General features: G+C 40.7%; 1 protein-coding gene across 1 annotated transcript in view; it reads right to left on the minus strand.

Annotated features, from left to right (window-relative positions):
* The window catches only part of cacna1db (calcium channel, voltage-dependent, L type, alpha 1D subunit, b), a 325,356-nt gene that overhangs the window by 241,933 nt on the left and 58,511 nt on the right, over positions 1–24,912 (minus strand). The window contains exons 2-3 of the mRNA XM_051921058.1: positions 18,760–19,078; positions 13,023–13,128 (exon numbers count right to left, since the gene is read on the minus strand). Of these exons, the coding sequence (XP_051777018.1) occupies positions 13,023–13,128; positions 18,760–19,078 (425 nt within the window). The remainder of the gene's footprint in view (positions 1–13,022; positions 13,129–18,759; positions 19,079–24,912) is intronic.

Here is a 24,912-nt window from a genome sequence, read left to right on the forward strand (position 1 = left end):
TTAGTAGGTTTGACAATGTCAGTTATGTTATTCATAGTACACACTGCCATAATGGTTTAGGTTGAGTTTCCCAAAAAGCATTGTAACGCTAAGAAAATCGTAAACTCCATCTTAAGATGGATCATTAATTTAGAAGTGTATCTCAAACACCATCATAATTAAAATAACATGTTAAATCCTTCATAATCTAGCTAGTCGTTAATTGCTTCTTTAACTGGTTTTCTCACGCACTGCCCATCGGAATTAGCAGTGATCACCATACAGAAAATATTAAATTCACATTATGAAAGCTCTCTAAACATTCAGAATGCTAAGATTTATACCTGAGATTATGTCATTTTTATTATGGCATGCAATAAAGTATTTATAGCAATACATTTCATAGATATATTATTTCTTGCTTGTAGTTATGTGGCGAAGCAGGAAGAAAATGTGGAAACAAAAGCAAAGTACAGGGTTGATACATTTTGATTGAGATATTACGGCTGCAAAAATAGAAAGTCGATTGAGAAGAAAATCCATTGAATTCTGTGTCGGTTTCACTAACCACCACATCACAAACCCAACACTTAAACCAGTGGGCTATAGCTGATAGCCATTCGTATAGCCAGCCTCATTATACCTGCTATAATGGTTCTCTGCTTTGAACACATAAGCGATCAATAATGTCTTTTTACAGATACTGTATAGTGGCAAAGTTGGGTGGGAGTATCCACAATCTCTTCATTTGAGCCAATTCGACAGTGCGTTAAAAGGGAAGCAACAGCAAGTTTGTTGGTGGACAACTAGCAGGTATCCCCTGTGCATTAACCTATTGACACCTGTAACCGCTCTGTAACAGGCGGTGACCAAAGAACAAGACAACCCAGCACATCAACAAACCCGCAACATGGTGGAACACAACACTTACAGAAAATACACTGCCTGCGTCTTCATAATTCGTCATGTGTTTTTGTTCATTGTATTATACTTGAGTTCCTATGAATTTGAGCCATGCACTGTCTGAGAGAGTGAAAATTTTTAATGCACAGTCAATTTTTTTTAGTTCATCTAATGATTGTGGAAGAATAACAGATTACATTAATTAATCATATATTAAAAAAATGACAAATTTGCCACCAGGCTGTCCAGGTGGTGGTGTGCATGTTTCAGAAAGACAGTAAAATAGGTTGTGATGTGCAGACACTTTCTCTCTTCATTGTCTCATCCCACTTGTGTTTTTCTCACTTTTGAAAAAACTACTGCTTGTCTTGGCAAACAGCAATACGGTGCTGTAATTTAAAGGAAGCACGTGATTTTCTTTAGAAAGTTAGCTTTTCTTTTATGGCGTGTCCGTCATCTCTTTTGTGCTTGTCTAGGAAATAATATGCGTCCGATTTTGCTGTATTTGGTTAATTAAATTATGACGTCATGTTTATTTTTCATAAGTTGATATGACTCCACGGAAGGACCAAAAATGAAAATATATTTGAACAATCTAGACGAGAACAGGCAATTCAGCCCAACAAAGCTTGCCAGTCCTGTCCACTAAATTCTTCCAAAATAACTACCGCCGGTTTATACCCCGGTTTTCAGAGAAAGCACCGCCTTTGATTGACTTAACAAAGAAGAGGGCTCCTAACAATGTGGTATGGGATGATATGACGGAGGCTGCATTTAGTGACTTAAAACAGGCCCTTACGTCTACACCAATTTTGAAAGCTCCTGATTTCTCTCTTCCTTTTATTCTCCAGATCAACACTTTGGACACAGGTCTTGGTGCCGTGTTGAGTCAAAACGTCGATGGTGTAGAACACCCCGTCATTTACCTCATCCGGAAACTGTTGGATCGGGAGACCAGGTACGCAGCAGTGGAACAGGAGGCACTTTCGATTTAAATGGACAATTACCCAATTGAGGTACTACCTCTTGGGTAGGGAATTCACTCTTGTGACAGATCATGCACCGTTGCAGTGGATGGCCCTACACAAAGAGTTGAATCCTCGGGTCACCAGGTGGTTTCTTGACGTTCAACTGTATAAGTATTCGCTTATTCATCGTAAGGGCTCTCTTCATTCCAACGCCAATGCCCTTTCTTGTTCTCGCAACCTCTTTGTGCGGCCATTCCCGGGAAATCTCGCCAGGTTCTGGCACCTCTGATGACGTCACTTCCGGCCCCAGCATAGATGACATCATTTCCTTCCCCAGCCGTTAAAACCTCCATCTTACCTCCAAATATTCAGTTCTGTTTTGGATTCAGTCTTGTGAATATCTCTGTCCAATTGTTTCCAAATGTTTGCAGCTGGGATATATTATACGGGTGGCTGCCCCAAACCTTTATAATGTCTTGAGACTCTAACTTGTTACAACATGCATCATAAAGTTGCTTGTTAATCGCTAACGGGAAACGCAGACCTGCTCAGGAGACTGAAATGCAGTACAAAATCTAAAATCTCATTTGTAATGTAAATGTTTGGGAACCCTTGCTTAAAATGTCTGTTAGTGTAAATAGTTCAGTGAGCAGAAGAGGACCTGATCACCAAAAGGCATACAGTAGTTAAAGATGACACACTTCTTTTCAGCATTTTATGCAAGATTAGTGCATTTATTTTTCTTTTGTACAACTGTACAGTAAAAAAGGAAAGGAGCATCACGCAAAAGTTTGAACACCCCATGATATGAGTGGTCTCAGGTAACTTTTACTAAGATCTAAGACCTTAATTGGCTCAGTAGAACTATGGTTTGTTCAGTTATTGTTAGGAAACCCCAGATGATGCAAATTGCAAAGCTGTATAAATTCTCCAAACCTTGTCCCAACAATCAGCAACCATGGGATCCCTGCCTAGCAATCTGAAAAATAAAATAATTGATGCTCACAAAGCAGTAGATGGCTACAAGAAGATAGCAAAGCATTTTCAGATAGCTGTTTCCTCATTTCATAATGTTATTAAGAAATGGCAGTTAACAGGAACAGTGGAGATCAAGCTGAGGTCCGTAAGACCAAGAAAACTTTCTGCCACTGTAATTTATGTTAACCTCTAGTTCTACCTTTTATTTATTTTCCTACCTTTATTGTTTTTGAAATTGAATTTTTACTTTAATGTTTTGTAAAGTAATTTTAGCTACTGTTTTGCATAAAGTTGTGCTATATAAATGTTGTTTATAATGACAAGTATCTTTTTCTTCTTTTGGCTGCTCCCATTAGGGGTTGCCACAGCGGATCATCTTTTTCCATATCTTCCTGTCCTCTGCATTTTGCTCTGTCACACCCATCACCTGCATGTCCTCTCTCACCACATCCATAAACCTTCTCTTAGGCCTTCCTCTTGCCTGGCAGCTCTACCCTTAACATTCTTTTCCCATTATACTCAGCATCTCTCCTCTGCACATGTCCAAACCAACAGAATCTCACCTCTCTGACTTTGTCTCCCAACCGTCCAACCTGAGCTGACCCTCTAATGTCCTCATTTCTAATCCTGTCCATCCTCGTCAGACCCAGTGCAAATCTTAACATCTTTAACTCTGCCACCTTCAGCTCTGTCTCCTGTTTTTTGGTCAGTGCCACCGTCTCCAACCCATATAACATAGCTGGTCTCACTACCGTCCTGTATACCTTCCCATTCACTCTTGCTGATACCCATCTGTCACAAATTACTCCTGACACTCTTCTCCACTAATTCCACCATTCCTGCACTCTTTTCACCTCTCTTCCACAATCCCCATTACTCTGTTCTGTTGATTCCAAGTATTTTAAACTCATCCACCTTCGCCAACTCTACTCCCTGCATCCTCACCATTCCACTGACCTTCTCATTTATACACATGTATTCTGTCTTGTTCCTACTGACTTTGTATAATAATAACAAAAGGAAATGTGCTTCCAGGAGTGGTTGGCCCCACTTAGTTTAGCATAATTTGGTAGGTACCCCTAGAGAGGTTTAGGGTTAAGCGTGTTACAGAAGGAGAATTAACATCAAGGTACATGTGAATGTTCACAATACAGGTTTCATGGTCTGAAAGGGATAAATGTTATTATGCCATTATGGATATTTGGAAATCAAATGACTATGATGGGCACTATGTGATAGATTGAATTAAAATAATTAATAGTTACATTAGCCAGTCAGAAAACCAGTTGCTTTGATCAAAAGATTGCTCTTCACAATGGGGAGAACCTGAAAGCAAAAGTGGCAAAATTGAGCCCATCAAGCCAGTCAGTGCAATGGTCATAGTCAGTCAGTGTGGAGTTCGTGTATTATACTTGTGTCCATTTGAATTTTCCCCAACTACAACATTTTGCTTCCATGTCCTGAATACTTGTAAAGTTGGGTAATTGGCATGATGTGAGCGAGGGCAGATGTGTCCATGTATGCATCTTAAAATAAAGTGGCAGCCCAATTAGAGCTGGGCAATGCCTTCCATCTACTGTTGCTAGAATATGACCTTGTAATGAAAAGTGTCTCCGAGCACACATGGCTATGTGTGTGAGTGTACCCTGGAATGGTTTCCAGACCAATTTTGGTTCTTGTCTTGTACTCAGTGTTGGCCAAGCATAAGCAGGTTGGCCACATGAAGCTTGGCCTCCAGCCTGTAGCTGGCTGTAGGTGGGATTACAGGATGAGTCCTGTGGTACTCGTGAAATTGACAGCATTCTGCATGGCCCTTCATCCTGAGGCAAGGGAATAAGTCGCTATGGATTTGCTTCTTTGGTAGAGCTGGTAAAACATTCATACTTGCGTGTGAAGTCTTCACGGAGGAACAATCTAGTTGTCTTTGATTTTGCTTGCTGCACCACAATAGGCATATTCCATCACCACTGGCAAGTTATAATAACTCTGGAGCAGCAAGCAAAGCAGTCGATGATAAGATTGCTTTCTCTTCTCAAAGCATTCAAAAAGATTCTAACAGGACATGTGCAATCTCTCATTCAGACAACTTCACCCAGCAGGATGCTTGAAGAAACTAGGCACCGTCTCCCAAACCAGCCATTATCTCAATCTAGCACTCCTTATCTTCAAATGCTGAGCCTGCAGTGAGTGTGATTTAAAGGTAAAATATGGATACAATTGTGTGTGTATATATATATATATATATATATATATATATATATATATATATATATATATATATATATTATTAAAGAAAAAAAGAGAGAGAGAGAAACAATGAGCAGTACAACCATGCCTTTAACATAAGCCTGCTGCCAGGCTGGCATGGAGGACAATATCTGCAGGATAAGGATGCTTGTTTTTCATTTATTGTCCTTCCCAAGAGAGAAATGAGAAAAGTCATCAGCAGAGCACAGCCGTGATGACAGCACGGCTTACAAGCAGCAAGGAAGCCATGTCTTCAATTTACCAGCAGCATGTCTTTGTTTTAGCAAATGTATTTTCTAAAAAATTAAAATTAGCCAGCTATTACATATCATTTTCTAGTCAGGTATTTCCATTACCTCAATGTACTCCTTTATTAACAAAATGGCTACATGTACTCTATTTATTTTAAATTAGCAAGCTCTATTAATTTGGCAAAGATGAAAATATCAATCCATCTATTAGCAATCCTGCTTAATCCAGTTCAGGGTCACGACAGCCATCATCTCCACTTAACAAAACACAATTTCCATGGTGCAAAGATCAGCAAAAAGATTTCCAGCCAATACTAAGTATAGTAAATAGTGAGCAAAAGGAAGCCTGAAATAATCTGCTGCTCTTGTGAAGACCACTCCTGCAAACATCATTTTATCAAGTTGTCGGGTATATGGGAAAAGGGCCCCATGGCAGACCAACTGGAAATGGAAAAAGAAAGCAACACAAATATGTGGGAGGGAAAGTGTGTATTCATTTTCAAGAGCTAAAGACAAAAATGCAGAAATAACAGCATGGCCTCCCAAATAATGTCATAAATATTTTGATTGCCATCATCATATGCTTAATTTATATCCATTCTTACTCTATATAAATGATTACTGAGCAGCACAATTTCAGAATATGTTTCCTTTTGGTGTAGTTGTTAACGTTGCTGCCTCACAGCACCAGAAACCCGGCCCAGGCACTGTTCGGATCGGCTGCAACACTTCCAGCAACATCACACTGAGCACTGGAGCGCCGCAGGGCTGCATGCTTAGTCCACTGCTGTTCACCCTGCTGACTCACGACTGCGCAGCCATGCACAACACCAACCACATCATCAAGTTTGCGGATGATACGACGGTGCTGGGACTGATAAGCAGGGATGATGAGACAGCATACAGAGATGAGGTGGAACGGCTGTCTGCATGGTGTGAAGACAACAATCTATCTCTCAATGTTGACAAGACAAAAGAGATAATCGTGGACTTCAGAAAATTACATCCTGCCCACATCCCACTCAGCATCAACAGTTTAGATGTGGTGGCTGTAGGAGTACCAAGTTCCTCGGTGTGCACATAACTGAGGAACTTACATGGACACATAACACCTCATCACTAATCAATAAAGCCCAGCAGAGACTACACTTTCTGAGGCAGCTGAAGCGAGAAAGTCTTTCCCCTTCCATCCTCAACATGTTCTACAGAGGCACCATTGAGAGTGTCCTGACCAGCTGCATCACTGTCTGGTATGGCAACTGCAACACATCCAACCGCAAGTGCCTTCAAAGGATAGTGAAGACAGCAGAGAACATTATTGGGGTGCCTCTTCCTTCACTGCAGGGCATATTTTACAAACATCCCTCACATGGACTTTTCACACTTCTGCCATCCAAGAGAAGATACTGCAGCATCAAAGCCAGATCTGCCAGGCTGCAGGAGAGTTTTTACCCCCAAGCTGTTAGACTCCTTAACACCAGGCTTCCCCCTGGGATCTTCCACACTGCCTCGACCACCTCTAAAAACAGAACTTTTATATATAATAATAATGCGAGCCACTTTCCTGTAAAGACGAGTGTGCAAGTAGAAAAGAACTGAAAATCTCATACTGGCCTTTAAGTATTTTGACACTTGATATCCTTCTGCTGTGAAACATTCTGACCTGTCATTGTTTACACATGTCTTAAACAACTATTATCATACACTGATCATTTCTGTATTATCTATATCTATTATTTATTTATTATATTACATATCTATTGACTATATTTATGTTTCTAGATTGCAAATACCATACATTGCATCAATGTTCATATTGCCAACTACACGTCAATATTGCTGCTACTTCTTTGTCTTGTCTTTGCACAATGTCTTGTCTTGTTTGTGTTTTAATTTTAAATTTAAATTTTAATTCTATTTTTAATTTATTATTTGCACGTCATGTTGTTACACTGTGGACCCTGAGCTTCGCAATTTCATCTATCTGTATACTTGTATATGGTTGAGATGACAATAAAGTTCACTTTGACTTGACTTGTGGCGTTCTTGATGTGTACATTCAGGTTTGTGTCCAGTAGTTCTGTTTCGTCCAACATCCCAAACAGTTGCAGCTTTGGTTACTTGCCTCCCTCCGATAAACCAGCTCTGCATGAGTGAGTGTGTGTATGTGTGCAAATGTCTGGCAGCCCGTCAAACTTGGTGTAGTGCTAGTCTTAATGACCCATCCCACTAAAGCACACCAGGATGGAAATAATTAGACACTGTATTTTATTATTACACAATTCTCCAATGCTTATGAATCACTGGTCCTTTAAATATAGACGAAAGTTTATGGGGGCCAAGTGGAAGTTACAAATGAGCATTCTGCCAGATGACTCCAGGACAATCCTCCTGAAAGTAACTCCGGCCACGAGTCTCCACATCTGGGATTGGCACGTGAAAGGGAATAGTCAGTGACAGCTTCGAGGTAGGTAATTGAGTAAAAGCATCTACCATTTTAGCCAAGGGGTAAATTATTGTATGCTCATGCCCAAAGCAACAGATTTGACTTTTCAGAGTTAACTTATTTGTACTTTGTGTCATACTACCTATTAATCTCATTAAGTACTTAAATACTTAAAACCATTGTTTATGGACATTGTTCATTACTCTGCCATTTCGTTTGACTTGGTGATGCCAAGAGTGGTTCTCTAGTGCAATGCACTTACACGGTTTCTAAAATTACAAGAATGAATTCCCTTTGGTCACAAAGAAAGACGCACAGGTATATCTCCACCATGTATACTGTGGTCACAGTTTCCTAGCACTATGGTGACTGGCATGTTAATTCTTCACACGTATGGACCAACAAAATTGTTTACATATTGGGGAGGGATCTCTAATTTTCAAAGATTTCCAAAGGACAGACATCCCTCTCATCTCCCCTCATTCTCATTTCCTCGAGCCATCACTCAAAGCCTACCTTTCCCTGACATGGAGTAATCATTTATGCCCTATACCAGGTACCCTCAAAAGCATTAAAATTAAATGACTGTTTAATTTGCTTAACTGTCATGGTGACTATGAATGGTTGCAATGACTCGCAATATACAACATCCCTAGGCTCCAGATGTGCCCTAAGGCATACACTAGCTACACCCAGAGATAGTAGTCCATTTTACAACAACAATAGTGTATAGAACTGACAACACAAGACTAAAAAATATTTCCAAAATGAGAAAAAATGGTTGACAGTACAGATCACATCACCATGGTTATCAGCACAAATGGCTTTGTATAATGGCATTGATCCATACTGGAACTGAATGGTGGAATATTACCTTCCTTGATATCTGTTTTGGGTGTGGAACAGACTGAATTTGGCATCCCAGAATATCCCATATTCTGTATCACAGGCAGAGAAGACTGCTGACATTCTTGAAAGAAGCCATCCATGTGACTTCAGGCACTGTGTTCTTGGAAAATGGCATTAGGCAAGTGTTCCTTAAAAGGTCATATAATTGGTAACAGAATCTCCTTGACATATCATCGCATGATTAAGCAACAGCTAACAAGAAGCGAATGTGTCCCACTATTCTATTTGATGATACTGAACACTGTGTCACCCACTGTTCTGAAGGTAATAAAGAATATTGTCAGGACTGAAACACTGCCTGTGTCTTTTACATGTGCAAATCCGGTCGTCAGCGCCACACAAGAAGTACATGTCATTAATGAAGACTATCCTATGCCATTCCACAACAGTGCATGCTGCTCATGTCCAGAAACAACATCCACAAGGTGAAAGATGAAGTCAAGTCAAGTGGTATTATTGTCATCCCATCCATTCACTGTATTTCAGCATACAGTGGCATGAAATAACATTCCCCAAAGGCCACGGTGCAATATATACATAAACATAGAACAACTATATTATACTATAAACAAATAACTAAACAAAAAAATAACAGGTAAGTGAACAGACAGTAATAATTTAAAATAGTAATAAATACATACAACAACTAATAGTAAAAAAAAAACAGCAGCAACAAGTTTAACAAACGTACTACATATGTATAAATAATCTACTAGGATCAGATCTGTGAGCAGCACAGATAATTCAGAGTCTAGACTGTCATAGGGTAGATGCTGTTCCAGAACCTGGCAGAACTGGTTTGGATGCTACAGCACCTTCTGCCAGTGGGGCAAAGAAACCGTGGAGAAGTAGGAGCAGTCCTTCACAAACTTATAGGCTTTGCAGATGCTGCACTTTATAAAGATGTCTTTAATGGAGGGCACAGCTTCCCTGCTGTGTGCATGATTACATCAGAGATGGCAGACATTACAGTGGGCATTGAGAATAGGGTTGTATGGCCTATTAACAAAAGCACTACCTAGCAATCCACGTAGAGAACAAGTCCATCAAACAATGATTTACACAGGGTAGCACGCCTCTTGATATGGTGGGAAGCCTTATGTCAAGATGTATTATAATCTGCCAGTTCTCTCATAGTGTTGTTACACTAAACATATGAAATTCTTCTTGACGGGCATGAGAACATTCCTGCAACCATGGCCACCATTGCAATACAATGACATCCATATGGAGAACATGCACCACAATGCATTAGTGTGATAACCCAGGTTCAACAATATAAATAAGCGAGCTTCAGTCAAACTCATTGCAAGTTTTTTAGGTTCTCTTAACTTTAAAAAATTTACTAAAGCATACATTTCAGAATACACTAAGAACACATAATGTGGCCCTCCTAAAAACTCCAAGGAGAAACAAAACTACTTTGGGAAAAGAGCCTTAAGCCACTAGGCAAACTGATGTTGGAATGACCTGCCTGCTAGTGTAAGGGATGTCCTTGTGGGTCTCAGCATTTACATCTAGGCTTCTTTAGTCTGACATTACTTCACTGATAGCAGGTGCTTTAGGTGGCTCATTGTTTGTTTGTCATTTTTTACTAAAAAAATCAAACTTGCAGTTATTGTTACCAGCTCTTAACTAGCACTTTCCATTCTTTTTTTTTCTTCTTAATATCCCACTTTGGTTTAGGTTTCAGTGGTACTAAATGCCAAAGTGCTACCCAAACTATATAATAAGACATCAGCATGGTTGAGAATCTCAGTGACCAGCTCCAGCCTATTATACTGCAGTTAAGAACCCCAGCATGTGGCACAGGATGCCCAGAATGGGGAGGGAAGCCAGCCGGTCTAGGTCAGTCAAAAACTGATGACTCCCTCAAGGTTTATTTTCTCTAAAATTAGCCATTAACTGGAGTTTTGTTTTCCAGTTTTTCATTATCAATATTATTATTATAGCCATATTGAGCTTGCTGGATCTTTTGATAGCATGACTTCTGTTCCATTTTAGTCAAAGGTAAGAGATTTCTATATAACACATCATGTGTTTAGACTTGTTTACTTACATATGTAAATGTACAGTTATGTAAGCTTCTATTATCGTATGCTATATTTCTCAATCTTTGTAAGTGCTATGAGTATATCTGCATTAAAGTGCTCTATTAAAGAATAAAAGGATCTCATCAATCAATTCTATTTTCTAACTTACTTATCTAGACAGGGATGCAACTGATAATCCTGTCAGTACTCAATAGAAGACAAGAACCAACTTTGGACATGGCACCAGTCCATCACAGGACACGCACACTAGGCCAGTAAAGAGTTGTCAGTTAATTTACCCTAAATATCTTTGGGATGTGGGAGGAAAACTACAATACTCAGAGAAAAACTTCTGTATATACACAGAGAATGTGCACAGAAATAGTGACGCCACCTGGAGTCATACGCAGGACTGTAGAGATGAGAGATAGCAGAACAAACAACAGTGCCACATGCCACTTTATTGAAGTCCGCTCTCCACTGGTTTCAGTTTGCATGGCAGGGTGACCATGTAGTGGTTCAATTCCAAGCCCAGTCACTGCGTTGAGTCTGAGGATTCCCCTGTATTTGTATGAGTTTACTATGGGTACTGTAGCTACTCCTTCACCTTTAATGGAGTCTCCAAATTGGCTCATTAGGAGCAAGAATACCCTGTAACAGCATGGCATCTGCTCTAGGGCTAGCTCATAATGACAGCCAGTGATGTCAAGGTTGAAAATAAAATAAGCAATAGACATTTTGGACAGTGATGCATGAAAAGTAATCATTTAATTCTGTTCTGCTGATGTTATAGCTGGGCAACCTTACTGACAAAACAAGTTAAATCTGTTATGTTTCAGCCACACGTCCTTCTCAGGTTGGGGTTCAGATCTTTGGTTTATGTCCTTCTTATCCATTTTTACTTGTATTCTGTGTTTTTCATTTTGTCTGCGCATCAATGTCTTGGTTATGTTCCACGTGTTTTGTGGGTGATCCCCTAAGAGGCCAATCGCCACCAGGAACTGCCCTAACGGCCAATAAATCCACAGTGTCTCCAATAGTCTTCTGGTGCTTCATGCAAATGCACTTGGGGGTTTTGGTGAGTTTCTGTGTTTCTACTGTGCTCTTTGAAGTGTCTGGAATTTTGACCTAGTCTGTGTTTTGACGTCCCTTTGGATTTGTGATTTTTGGGACTGCAGTTTGCTTGGGATTGCCTTATTGTCTAGGCATATGGAGCATCACCGTGTGACAGAGCATTTTTGTGGAAATAAAACCTCTTTATTTTTATAAAGTTCTGTGTTTTTCTTTGTTACTAGCCAGGTTTGACGGTTTTCCCCTCTGGTGGGAATTTTTGGAAGTGCTTGTTGGGACTTGTCTGCTTTGGGACTACTAAATCACATCTGGGAGATATTATCTTCAACTTCTTCCCGCATTATTTGTAGTGCCATTAAGGGAGACGTCTCTAAACTTCAGATGCAAAGTAAAAACTGAAATGTTTTTCACCTGACTCGAAGGCTACATGATTTATGCACAGATGTTCTGAGTAAATGGAAGAAAAACCAGACAAGCTCTGCCCATAGCACTCAATAACACAATGAGAACATGTGCTTCGGGATTCACAAGAGACTGACTGCTGAACCCATGTCTATCCACTAACTCCTTTTTAACCTTGGAGATGACTCCCTAGAGACTTTAATCACGTCTGTTCTTGAGGCCTTGACCCCTGAACACCATGGACTAAATGGTAGCTCTAGTCACAGTATACAGGTTACCAATGACAATTACATAAGGGCACTTTCTTTTATACAACTTTGTCTTTTTTATAGTATCTTTTGTAAAACACTAAAGGCAGGGCTGTAATTCTAAATCACAGCACCACGTGAGGATGGCAGGGTCGCAGCAGACACTTTATTAACAATACATCACTACTTCATGAGTGCCAGAAATGTCCACATACATTTGTCATTGTGGCATTATCACAAAATCAGGTTCCTGTAACAAGAAAAACTATTATCCGGGCTAACAATTTCCAGATAAATAGCTAAAAAGGTGAAGATAAAAGTTTCAACTCAGTGAAGCAAATTTAATAAGAGTGAGCGCTTGCTCCAGCGGCACCAGAGCGACAGAGGCTCCACAGGGGGTGGTAGCAAAACAGCAAACAGAGCTCATGAAGCAAAATAAAAGCTGCCTGCAGAGTGTTACTGGCAAATCCCCTGGCGAAACCTCACCCTGGTCCCAGGAGAAAGGTAGAAAACACACCTTCAAGGCATTTCAGAAACATGGCCTACTACAGGTACCAACACAAAAAGAAAATGAAGCCATCACTTACCAGGTCATGGTTCGTTGAATTGGAGTCATCCTCAGGGAAGGGTATATAAACAGCTAAGGCCACACAGTTGGCAAAAATAGAGATAAGTATAAAGATATCAAATGGCCTGGTGAATCTGGTTAAGGAGAATCCAGGAAGTCAGTTTCAAGCAATAATTTGCAATACAGCATGCCTATCAAATCATTGGCAACCCCACAATTTGAAGTATTAACAGCAATAGGAGGACAGCATATAAGAAGCAGACATGACAAGACAGGTTTCACAATTCCAGGCCTAAAAGGATACGTTATAATTTTCAAGGCAAATTTATTTCTTCATAATCATGGTGTATATTAATTGGCAGACAAAATTGTGATCTAAAGTGAAGTTTTTTTTTAATAAATTTTAACAAATACTCTGTCTCTTCTTGCATTTAATAATAGGGTTTAAAATGTTAAACGAAGTTAAATTATTACTTAAACAAACATTCTATTCCTAATAGCATTCAGTAAATGACTTGCATGTTAATGAAAACAATGGCTGCATATCTGTTCTTGTTCTCTTAAACCTTTTGAGTGCAGTATTTGATACCATAGACCATAGCTCCCTTACACATTTCCTGGGTATATCTCGGATATTCCGTCAGATAGTCGAGCCTCGGATTCAGGAGGAACAGTGTGGTTTTCGTCCTGGTCGCAGAACAGTGGACCAGCTCTATACCCTTAGCAGGGTCCTGGAGGGTGCATGGGAGTTTGCCCAACCAGTCTACATGTGTTTTGTGGACTTGGAAAAGGCATTCGACCGTGTCCCTCGGGGAATCCTGTGGGGGGTACTCCAAGAGTATGGGGTACCGGACCCCCTGATAAGGGCTGTTCAGTCCCTGTACGATCGGTGCCAGAGCCTGGTCCGCATTGCCGGCAGTAAGTTGAACCCGTTTCCAGTGAGAGTTGGACTCCGCCAGGGCTGCCCTTTGTCACCGATTCTGTTCATAACTTTTATGGACAGAATTTCTAGGCACAGCCAGGGCGTTGAGGGGGTCCGGTTTGGTGGACTCAGGATTGGGTCACTGCTTTTTGCAGATGATGTTGTCCTGTTTGCTTCATCAGGCCGTGATCTTCAGCTCTCTCTGGATCGGTTCGCAGCCGAGTGTGAAGCGGCTGGGATGAGAATCAGCACCTCCAAATCCGAGACCATGGTCCTCAGCCGGAAAAGGGTGGAGTGCCCTCTCAGGGTTGGTAGCGAGATCCTGCCCCAAGTGGAGGAGTTCAAATATCTCGGGGTCTTGTTCACGAGTGAGGGAAGAATGGAGCATGAGATCGACAGGCGGATCGGTGCGGCATCCGCAGTAATGCGGGCTCTGCATTGGTCTGTCGTGGTGAAAAAGGAGCTGAGCCGCAAAGCGAAGCTCTCAGTTTACCAGTCGATCTATGTTCCTACCCTCACCTATGGTCATGAACTATGGGTAGTGACCGAAAGAACGAGATCGCGAATACAAGCGGCTGAAATGAGTTTCCTCCGCAGGGTGTCTGGGCTTTCCCTTAAAGATAGGGTGAGAAGCTCAGTCATCCGGAAGGGGCTCAGAGTAGAGCCGCTGCTCCTCCGCATCGAGAGGAGTCAGATGAGGTGGCTTGGGCATCTGATCAGGATGCCTCCTGGACGCCTCCCTGGTGAGGTGTTCCGGGCACGTCCAACCGGGAGGAGGCCCCGGGGAAGACCCAGGACACGTTGGAGGGACTATGTCTCTCGACTGGCCTGGGAACGCCTTGGGATTCTCCCGGAAGAGCTAGAAGAAGTGGCCGGGGAGAGGGAAGTCTGGGCATCTCTGCTCAAGCTGCTGTCCCCGCGACCCGACCTCGGATAAGCGGGAGACAATGGATGGATGGATGGATCTCTGATATTGTTTTAAGCTTGTTTCATCCTTATTTAACAGGTGGGAAAGTCTTTGTTAGCTGTGGTGGTGATTGTAGTTTGGAGGTTCATGATATTGTATACTGTGTACTATAAGGATCTGCTCTGGGCTTGCTGCCTTTTTCAATCTATATGCTCCCATTAGGTCAGGTTATATCAAAAGACAAGTTATGCAGATGACACGCAGCTTTACATATCTACAGCCTAAGATGACCCTGACACTCTGGATTCTCTGATCCAATGACTTACTTGTATTTCTGTATGGATGAGCAGTAATTTTTTCAAACTACTTGGGGGGAAAAAAACTGAAATTCTAGTCAAGTGCAAAAATGGACATAATAAGAGTAACAGAAAGAAATTTAATCCCCTAGCTTTAAAGTCAAGGCAGAGGTAAAGAATTCAGGCATAATCATGGACTGTGACCTAAACTTTAAAACGCACATTAACCAGATTAAAAGGACTGCATTTTTTCAGTTAAGGAACATTGCAAAGCTTAGAGTACTTATAACAATGCAAGCTACTGAGAAATTAATTCACTCTTTTGTTTCTAGTCGACAAGAATACTGTAACATTCTCCTAACAGCACTACCTGAGGAAGACAATGATTGACTGCAGTTAGTTCAGAATGCAGCAGCAAGAATAAACACAGAAAGTAAATGTGAGCACATCTTACCAGTTTTAGCCTCATTAGATTGGTAACCTGCATTCTTTAGAATTGTTTGTATAATACTAATAATCATATGTAAAGTTTTAAATAATCCTGCTCCTTCCTATATTTTACCTCCTACACTCCAAGTTGTAATATCAGATCTTCTAATGATGTTCTGCATATTATTAAAAGAGCTAAGTATAAAAGAAATGGTTAGTGCTGTTATGCATCATAAATCTTTTAATTTTTTAATTTGCTGTTTTGCAGCTACATTACTCTTAATAGACTATACATATAGAATTAAATTCTTTAGGAATTTGCAGTCTTTAAAAATCTCCACTTATCTCTGCTTTCTTTTCCATTTTTTCTGTGGTGGTGCTTTGCCACCTGATTGAGGAACTATGTAGCCAGCCACCTGTGACACTCAGATGAAGGCAGGTGCCCCAGCAGTCCACAAGATCTTCTGTGTCAAACCCTCTGTGACAAAGCCTAGAAACAATGAGGAATGACTTAAGAACATTTATGTAGAATGCCAAGTGGGAGCTGGGCAGTCTTTTGGCCTTGGGACCCTGCAGATTTCATTTTTTAGCCTCGCTTATCATCAGACTCATCTTTAGAGACTTAGAATAAGATATTACATATAAGGTTACTGCTTTTGTACTAATTATATATCTGTATTATGTAACTTCATATTGATTTATTTTTTATGACTTATTCATTACTATTCTTGACAAATTTTAACTTGTTTTTCTTTTTTGTAACTATTTCTTTGACATGTTGTAAAACACTTTGAGCTACATTATGTGTATGAAAATAAGCTTTGGAAATAAATGTTACTAGCCAACCCGCAGCGTAGCATGCGCCACATAATTATGTATTGATGGGTGAACACTTCCTGAACGACACAGTTGTCCAAATGGGGTGGGTTTGTGGATACCACTGTGAGTGAATGAAAAGATGGACCTCTGGAGAGAGCAACATACAATTGTCCGTGACTGAAAGGGGGATCGTCTGTGATGATGGAGGCCACGCTGGTGAAAGTTACTTCGTCGGTAGGGATAAGTTTCAACACTTGTTCATTAAGGTGTAGCGAGTCTTCGTTGTTGATGCTTAATATAGCTTGCGTACTGAGTTGTTCCGGAGTCACAGTTGAGAAACACTTTTTTAATGTCTTTTAAGCACACGGAAAAAAATTAACATGTGTAACATCCGTAATGTAATAAGCCACCAAGAAAAGTAACATTGCAATAATGCACGCTACGATCCGATCGCTGTAAACAGAAGTGAAAACAAAATCGAGCCCGGTGCATTCTTTAACTGCCTTGTAGCGCAGAGGTAGTGTTGCTGCTTTGCAGTAAGGAGACTGTGGAAGATTTTGGGTTCACTTCCCGGTTTCTCCCTGTGTGGATAGCACTTTGAATACTGAAAACACCGGTATATCAATGTAATGCAGTATTCTTATTCTTATGCGTCCAGCGCTCGCTCTCTCTTGCACGCACCTGTATGTATGTGTGTGTCGCTCGCTCGCTGCACGTATTCCTGCAGGCATACCAGTAAGTGAATGAAAAGATGGAACTCTGGAGAGAGCAACATACAACTGTCCGTGACTGAAAACTGGTTTTGGCAGATACATGCACATCTTTTTGAAAGTTTGGCCCTGTGCCTTATTAATTGTCATCGCAAAGGCAAATCTAACAGGAAATTGTCTTCGTGTTAAAGTAAAAGGCAAATTATCCGCGACAAACTGTTTTACACGCTGCATACCAACCTGCGGCGTAGTATACGCCGCATAATCACGCCGCTTTTTTAATGTTTTTTAAGCAGAGGGAAAAAATGAACATTTGTAAAATCTGTAACGCTGCTTTTAGTAAGTACAATGCACACGCGTTTAATTTGTCGGCCACTTTTTGCCAGCCGTCTTTTCTGGTTTGGGCTGCTTTTGCAGTGTTACCACTTGTGCATATTAAATCTTGAAATCCTTCGAGTAACTAATTAACTAACTAACACTCACCCACCCAGCTTGTGAGAAAAAAATGCGCCCGTTCTTTCATCATTTTGTTGCAGCCTATCAAAGACTTGCTGATCATGTTTTCTAGACTCAAACAGGGGGTCCTCCCATGACAACGCCCTCTTTCAGTACCTAGGGACCCCGACGGGGCTGCACTTCTGGACTCCATCTCCCAAGCACCCCTGTGGGTGTCCCCACTGGGTTCCCATATGAGGACCACTCCCACTTGGAGTATGGAGGATGGAACCACTCCAAATCCTAGGCTTTTGTCAGTCCATCTGCTATAGACTACTGGCCGGGTACCAATTTATTTCCTTGTCCCTCCAGCCAATTTACTTGCATCATCGCATTTGCATCCCATCCGGGAAATTGGATATCCTTTGATCCGGTCGGGATGCCTGTTCTCCTCCTACAGTGGCATACACAGCTGGTCTCCTTTGAAAATGGATGAATCTCAGAACAATGGTTTGCATTTTACCTTCTTAAAAGAGGATGGTTACTCTGTTTCACAATGTGAGTGTAATCTCAAGAAACAGATGTCTAAAATGTGGCTTGAAAAACTGAACTATTTGGTAAGTTTTATTAAAAACTGACCTATTTAGTAAGTTTTAAGGAACCAGTGTACCCTTAAGCCTCATTGTAAGCTGCAAGAAGAGATAAGGAATATTTACATTTTATAAAAATAAATGCTTCACTTTGGGATGCAATTTTATGTGGCAAAGTGATGTGTACCATGATTGTGTAGAAATAACTGATTTGAAAAAATAAAAAACATATCTTTTAAAACTTGGACTCTGCACCCCACCTACCCTCCAAGCCTCTAGTGTCAATCCAGCTCCCTAAATCATCATCATCATCTCTGACTGCCCCAGAGACAGAAGGTGTGTCGATCACTGGTCTCCAGGGTTGCAATTAGCTGCCTGTGGATGGTATTGAGATGATCTCATAACAGAGACAGATCTAACATCAACTGTGAGGCACTACGTTCTCTCACTCACCACTATATTATTTGCGATTCTTCTAGGCCATGACCTTGTAGCAGCAGAAGATGCCAAGATGTTTTAAATAGCAAGGTAACAACGGCTGCCACCCACCTCTGCTGCAGCCTCTGAAAATTAACATTAAAGTCATTGGATCTCACAGATAACCCTAATCCCAACTCACGTCCTTCCCCCACCATTCCCAAAGGATACTTCCATTCTACGAGGCTGATGCAGGCTCTCCTGATGGGGTTGTTCAGATTTAAACAGAAGAGTGCGCGGGGAGGTCGACTGTTTGCACTGCCACCTTGCTTCTTGCTCTTGGCATATTGCTGCCGTTTTCTTTGGGATAGTGATCCAACAGGTGCAGGGGTGGTGGCACTCATGGCTTGCGAGGCCTTAACCTGTCGAGCAGCATCAATTGCAGCTTGCCAGGAGAGAGCAGTTGGCTTGGGTGTGGTGGAAGCGTTGGACTGAAGGGCTGGTATGTCACCAGGGAGAGGAGCTCTGGTGCTGCTGGCATAATTTGCCCCTGTGGAAACACAAGACAAAGAGAGATGGAAATTCTTAACAGTAAAAGGAGACAACCAAGCGTATCTGTTTGTTATCAACAACTGAATACATTTTATCAGTCCTCATCAGATTCACATGTACGCACTAAATGAAACTGACTATTTCTAACATCAAGCTCAAAAAATAAATTTAACTTATGTAGTGCCCATCGACAGCAAATACCATCTCAAAGTACTTTACAGGTACAGTGGTACAGAACAGTTATTTACATTCACTTGATACACATGGATGATGGGTTCAATGGCATTGTCATCATACATTAAACGCTTAGCAAAATCTGTGCACATTAACAAGAAAAGCTTTGATGTCTAATATATAAACAAGCTGTAGCACAGTTTGCACATGTTCAGGTATCCTTTTGCAAATGACAGTAACTACTTACAACATAGTGATGGAAACACAAGGCTTTGCATGGCACATTGCCTGACAAAAAAAAAATACAACTGCAGCAAATGAACATTAGGATGATCAAAATCTAATATTTGTATCAACTTGGTTCTGGAGTGGTTAGCACAAATGCCTCTCAGCTCCAGGAATATGGTTTTAATTTCTGTGTAGTTACAATGGAGCTCAATTCAAGCTTGGGTCCCGTTCAGGGTGAGTTTTGCTCTGCACCTGATGCTGCCATCTAAGTAGTAGCTAAGAGGTCAAAACGTCCAAAGTAGGGATATCACGAGAACCAAGTCACTACCAAAGTTCCCAAAACACAGTGGTTGTAGCTTTACTACAATATCAGTAATACTGAGTGAAAGTTAGTACCGCAGTCACATGTGATTGCAAGTAGACGAATTACTGTGGAATGTGCAATAATATGTGAGAAAAATGTAAATAAAAACAACATCTCTATATATATATAAAATCCAATGTCTGTCTGTATGTTTGTCTGTCCGCTTTTCACGAGAGAAGTACTTAACGGATTTAGATCGGGTTTTTTTCTATAATTTGCTTGAACATTCTGGTTGTTTTTGCGACTTTTCTCATCGAGCTAAGTATTATAGTTTACTTATGGCATCGCGAATCCAAGACACAGGCAGCCAGCCTCCATTCAAGTCGCTCTACCTCTCGCCACGTGTTGGAGTGTACCTTGCCTCCGCTTAGCTATCAATACCTGTTTGATCAGCAGACATTATCATCTAGAGATTAGTACAGTAAGGAGCAGCGTTTGACGTTTTTGAGAGAGAGATCACAGCTACGATGTTTTTTAGATGGTAGCTGCTGATTGCCAGAGATATCACGGCCACATGCACTTGCCGTCAGAGCTGAACATGATCAGATACAGTGCAAACATTTGACATTGGAGCGTACCTACTTTCCGCTTGGCCAGAGATACCTCGCCAACTTTTTACATTTTTGGCAAAGACATCACAACTACATTCTCGCCCCTGATAGCAAAACCAAAAATATTGTATATCAACAGGCCATCACATACAAAAGCTATCAATTTAAATTCTTCTCAATACAAATGACATTTTTAAAAAAAATTTGGGTGTGAGGCAGGAGAATTTCAGCACATGACTGTGCTTATTATGTCATGGCAGTTTCTCATATGTTTAATTCAGATCAGGTGTGATCTGTGATGGAGCCTTTCCCAGCTAGCATAGGGCACAGAGCAGGAACAAACCCCTGACAGGGCACCAGTCCATTATAGGGCGAACACATACACATTTGGGCCAGTTTAGATTTGCCAGTTCACCTAACCTAGAGGTCTTTGGATAATGGAAGGACACCCATGCAGACACAGGGAGGACCCGGGATGTGAACCCTGGTCTCTTTACTTCAAGGCAGCAGCTCAACCACTGCGCCATCTGTTCTTTACTGCCAATTTACAAAAGCCAAAACACGCAAAAATAGATTTTTGTTATTGACACTTTTACCCCATTACAGAGTTAGCTTAAAAATAGATTCATGCATGCTTTGTGAGCACAATGATGTGACTAATCAAACGTGAGTTTCAATCATTCAACATGAAGTGTGACAAAGTTGTAAGAGGAGAAATAATGTCCCTAAAAAGGAATGGAGTCTTTGAATTCAATTTATTCTCTGATTGTATTGAGCACATCTACAGATGTCAATTTAAGCATCAGACCATCAATTTTCTAATCAGATTATACATTTGAAGGTAGCGGGGGAAATCTTGCATATGCCTACTGTTATGAACACATTCACGTTTATTTATTTGGTCGACGCCTTAATCCAAAGCGACATACAACATTTGAGATACAATTGGTTACATTTCTTTTTCCAATTGGAGCACAGGCAGGTAATGTGACTTGCTCCGGATCACACCATGTTATTGGCGGGATTTGAAACCACAACCTCAGGGTTTGAAGTCCAAAGTCTTCACCACTGCACCACACTGGCAGTAGGAATAACAGTTGTAGCAAGTAAAAATCGAGGCAAGTTTCAGACAAAGTGGCTATTTGGCTTGTTTGCACTGCTAATGAAATGATCCGAAATGATGCGATCGGCTAATCACCAGCCAGTTGCAAATACATTTTCCTAAAAACATCACTAGTTCTACTCTGTACCCCATTTCCCAAATCATTCTGCCTGTTAGTACTTTCAGTATGTCCCATCAGCTTAACAATGTCTTCCTATCCCACAAGTCCAGGATACTGGGTTTGAATTCCAGCCCAGTCACGTAGTGTGTGCAGAGTCTGCATGCATGTTCCATTTGTCTGTGTGGGTTACGTTAATTAGGCTAACTGGACACTCTAATTTAATTGGTCTGGGTGTTTGCATTAATATTGGAAAACAGTATATTACAAGGGAGTCAGATGTTTATTCATTATGCGTTTCTTTCATGGTGATCTTCTTTTTTAAGTTTATTGATTATCTATTGATCATTTTAATGATGTCCTATTGATCATTTTCATTAGAATGTACTCTGTATCTTTTTGTTCCCTGTTTCATGTAATTATTTTAATTATTCTGACATTGGGTGTTACAATTCCCCTGTTGTCACATGATGTGTTATATTTATACATGACTTATGATTATCTTATATAGACAATGAAAAAAAATATATTTGTAATATAATGTGATATTTGTAACCTATCAGGTGTACATGTTGTGTTTTATTGTGGATAAAACTGATTAATTAAAAGAATCATTTACTTATATTTATTTTGTTCTATTGTTACATTTAATTAATTGAATATTTACTACGCAGTATATCATTTAAGTGTCCGCTTACCCCAATGTTGTGAAATTGTCTTCTAGTTAGCAAGCATATCTATTTATTTTAATTTTTAGATTATTACAGTAAACTTGCGTGATGCGTACACATCAGCCACAGACCAGTTTTCGAGTAAGCATGGGTTATCTGCCAGACAACATATTGAATAAGGATGTCAGACATGCATAGATGAAGATCTGGGCAGCATCCTCCACTGTAATGTCTAATGAATAGTCTCTGACATTAAAGGGAAAAGGTTATGCAAACTTTGTGCACAAGGAGCTCTCTGCGAGTGAGAGGTGGCCAATTAATATGCAGCACAATCAGAAATGAAAAAGATGCAAATGATTAGGTGGATGTACTGTACAAAGTTTAGTTGAAGAAAATGAAGAGATGAGAGAAACATGGGAAGAAGGGCCGAGGAAGTTGTGTCCGAGAAGAGGCCGAGAAGTTGTGTCCTGTGGAGAAGCAAGAGGAGGAGGTTTGGGCACATGGGGCCAAAGGCAGAGAGTGACAGAGGGAAGAAGTATACTGTGATGAGGGATGAGATCATGAGGGAGGCCACAGAAGATGGAGAACAGGAAATCCCAGGGCAGCCAGCTTACTAAAGTGCAGAAACATGGTGAAAAAATGTTTAAAAGCCTACATCTATCTGTATTTTATTTTGAAATGTTTCTTATGTTCACTCTCCATCTGTTTCTCTGCCTGTCGGCAAACAGCTGCAGTGGCAGACACGACACTTGAACGGAGCAGACTACAGGTTGTGGTTTCAGCAAATTGCAGTTTGGGCAGGTACAACTATGCTACAGCTCAACTGGGCCACTAACTGTATTTGCTAATACACATTCACACATAATGTGAAAAGCATCTACTGTCCCAATCAAGTTCATTTACCTGAAACAACCCAGACTGCAGCTGACCGATTTTCTTGAAATTTGGTACACTTGATCTTCAAGGAAATGTTTTATTCATTATTAATTTTTCTTTAATTGAGCTTGCAGTTCAATTTTTTTTTAAATCTGAAAAACACCTATTTAAAAGCATTGGTAACTTTTTAAAATCGTCAATTTTAAAACGGGAAAACATTCGGTGTGATCTCCATTTCTGAATAATTTACTGTTACTTATTTATATTTATTATAAACTAGCTGACCCCCACGGCTGCGCCCGCGTAGTAGTGGAACAGGACAAACTTTAAAATTCAATAAAAAAATTTTTAAAAATGTAATTGGTATTGAGAAGAATTTGTATTAATAGCTTCCATATCCGAGGGCCTCTTGATATACTGTATAACATTTTTGGTTTTGCTATCAAGGGCGAGAATGTAGCTGTGATCTCTTTGCCAAAAATATAAAAAGTTGGCAAGGCATCTCTGGCCAAGCGGAAGGTAGGTATGCTCCAATGTGAAATGTTCCCACTGTATCTGATCATATTCAGCTCTGACAGGAGTGTGTCCCCTGCGTGGGGAGAAGAGCACATGGCCGTGATATCCCTGCCAATGAGCAGGTACCCTCTAAAACACATGTAGCTGTGATCTCTCTCTCTCAAAAACGTCAAACGTTACTCTTTAGAAGATAATGTCTGTTGAACAAACAGGTATCGCTAGCTATGCTGAGGCAAGGTTTGCTCCAACATGTGGCGAGAGGTAGAGTGACTTGAATGGAGGCTGATGCATGAGTGAGGAGGGCCCCGCGTGGTTCCCTACTTCTGCGGTCCCATCTCCACCTCCCCTCTACACGCAGCCTGTCTTTTGGAATCACGTGAGTAAATCGGTGCTGCAACCAAACTATGATGCTTAGTGCAATTAGAGAAGACAGACAGACAGTTGTTGGATTTTATATATAGAGAGATAAATAAAATACAAATCCGTAACTTCCATCCATCCATTTTCCAACCCGCTGAATCCGAACACAGGGTCACGGGGGTCCGCTGGAGCCAATCCCAGCCAACACAGGGCACAAGGCAGGAACCAATCCCGGGCAGGGTGCCAACCCACCGCATCCGTAACTTAAGTTATTAAAATGACAACAGAGTCGTGCATACAAACACAACTTCTCATCAGTGGCTTGCGTGAACCTCTACCATACCAACTCACTTCTCAAGCTGCTTGAAGTTACAACAGGTCAGTTAAGTAATTTTTAAAACCATAAGTGTAAAAAAAATGAAAGCAAAGGTTTCTTAGCTTATTTACAAATGAATGAAAGAAAGTGGGATTGGCTCCAGCGGACCCCCGTGACCCTGTGTTCGGATTCAGCGGGTTAGATAATGGATGGATGGATGGATGAAAGAAAGAGGAATGCAGGTCTCTAAGCGTGGCTCTGTAATCCGTCGTACATGCAGTGAATATTCATGTATTTAGTATTTATGTGTTACATTACAAACAAACTTACAACTGCATTGTCTGCAGATTATAATACTTTAGTTATTTCCCTAACATCATAATTCATCGGCAAAGCACCACAATGATCTGCTGTCCATCACAGTCCATTATAGCCAACAGTTTAGGATGGACATTTCAACATTGATTTTACTTATCTATATGGAACTTCTTTCAAAAGTTTAAATTTAAGAAATACTAGGGGGCTCTGCCCCCTGCTTGCTTTGCTTGCCAACCCC

Source organism: Erpetoichthys calabaricus, chromosome 18 (genome assembly GCF_900747795.2).
Source record: "Erpetoichthys calabaricus chromosome 18, fErpCal1.3, whole genome shotgun sequence".
Classification (NCBI taxonomy): Eukaryota; Metazoa; Chordata; class Cladistia; order Polypteriformes; family Polypteridae; genus Erpetoichthys; species Erpetoichthys calabaricus.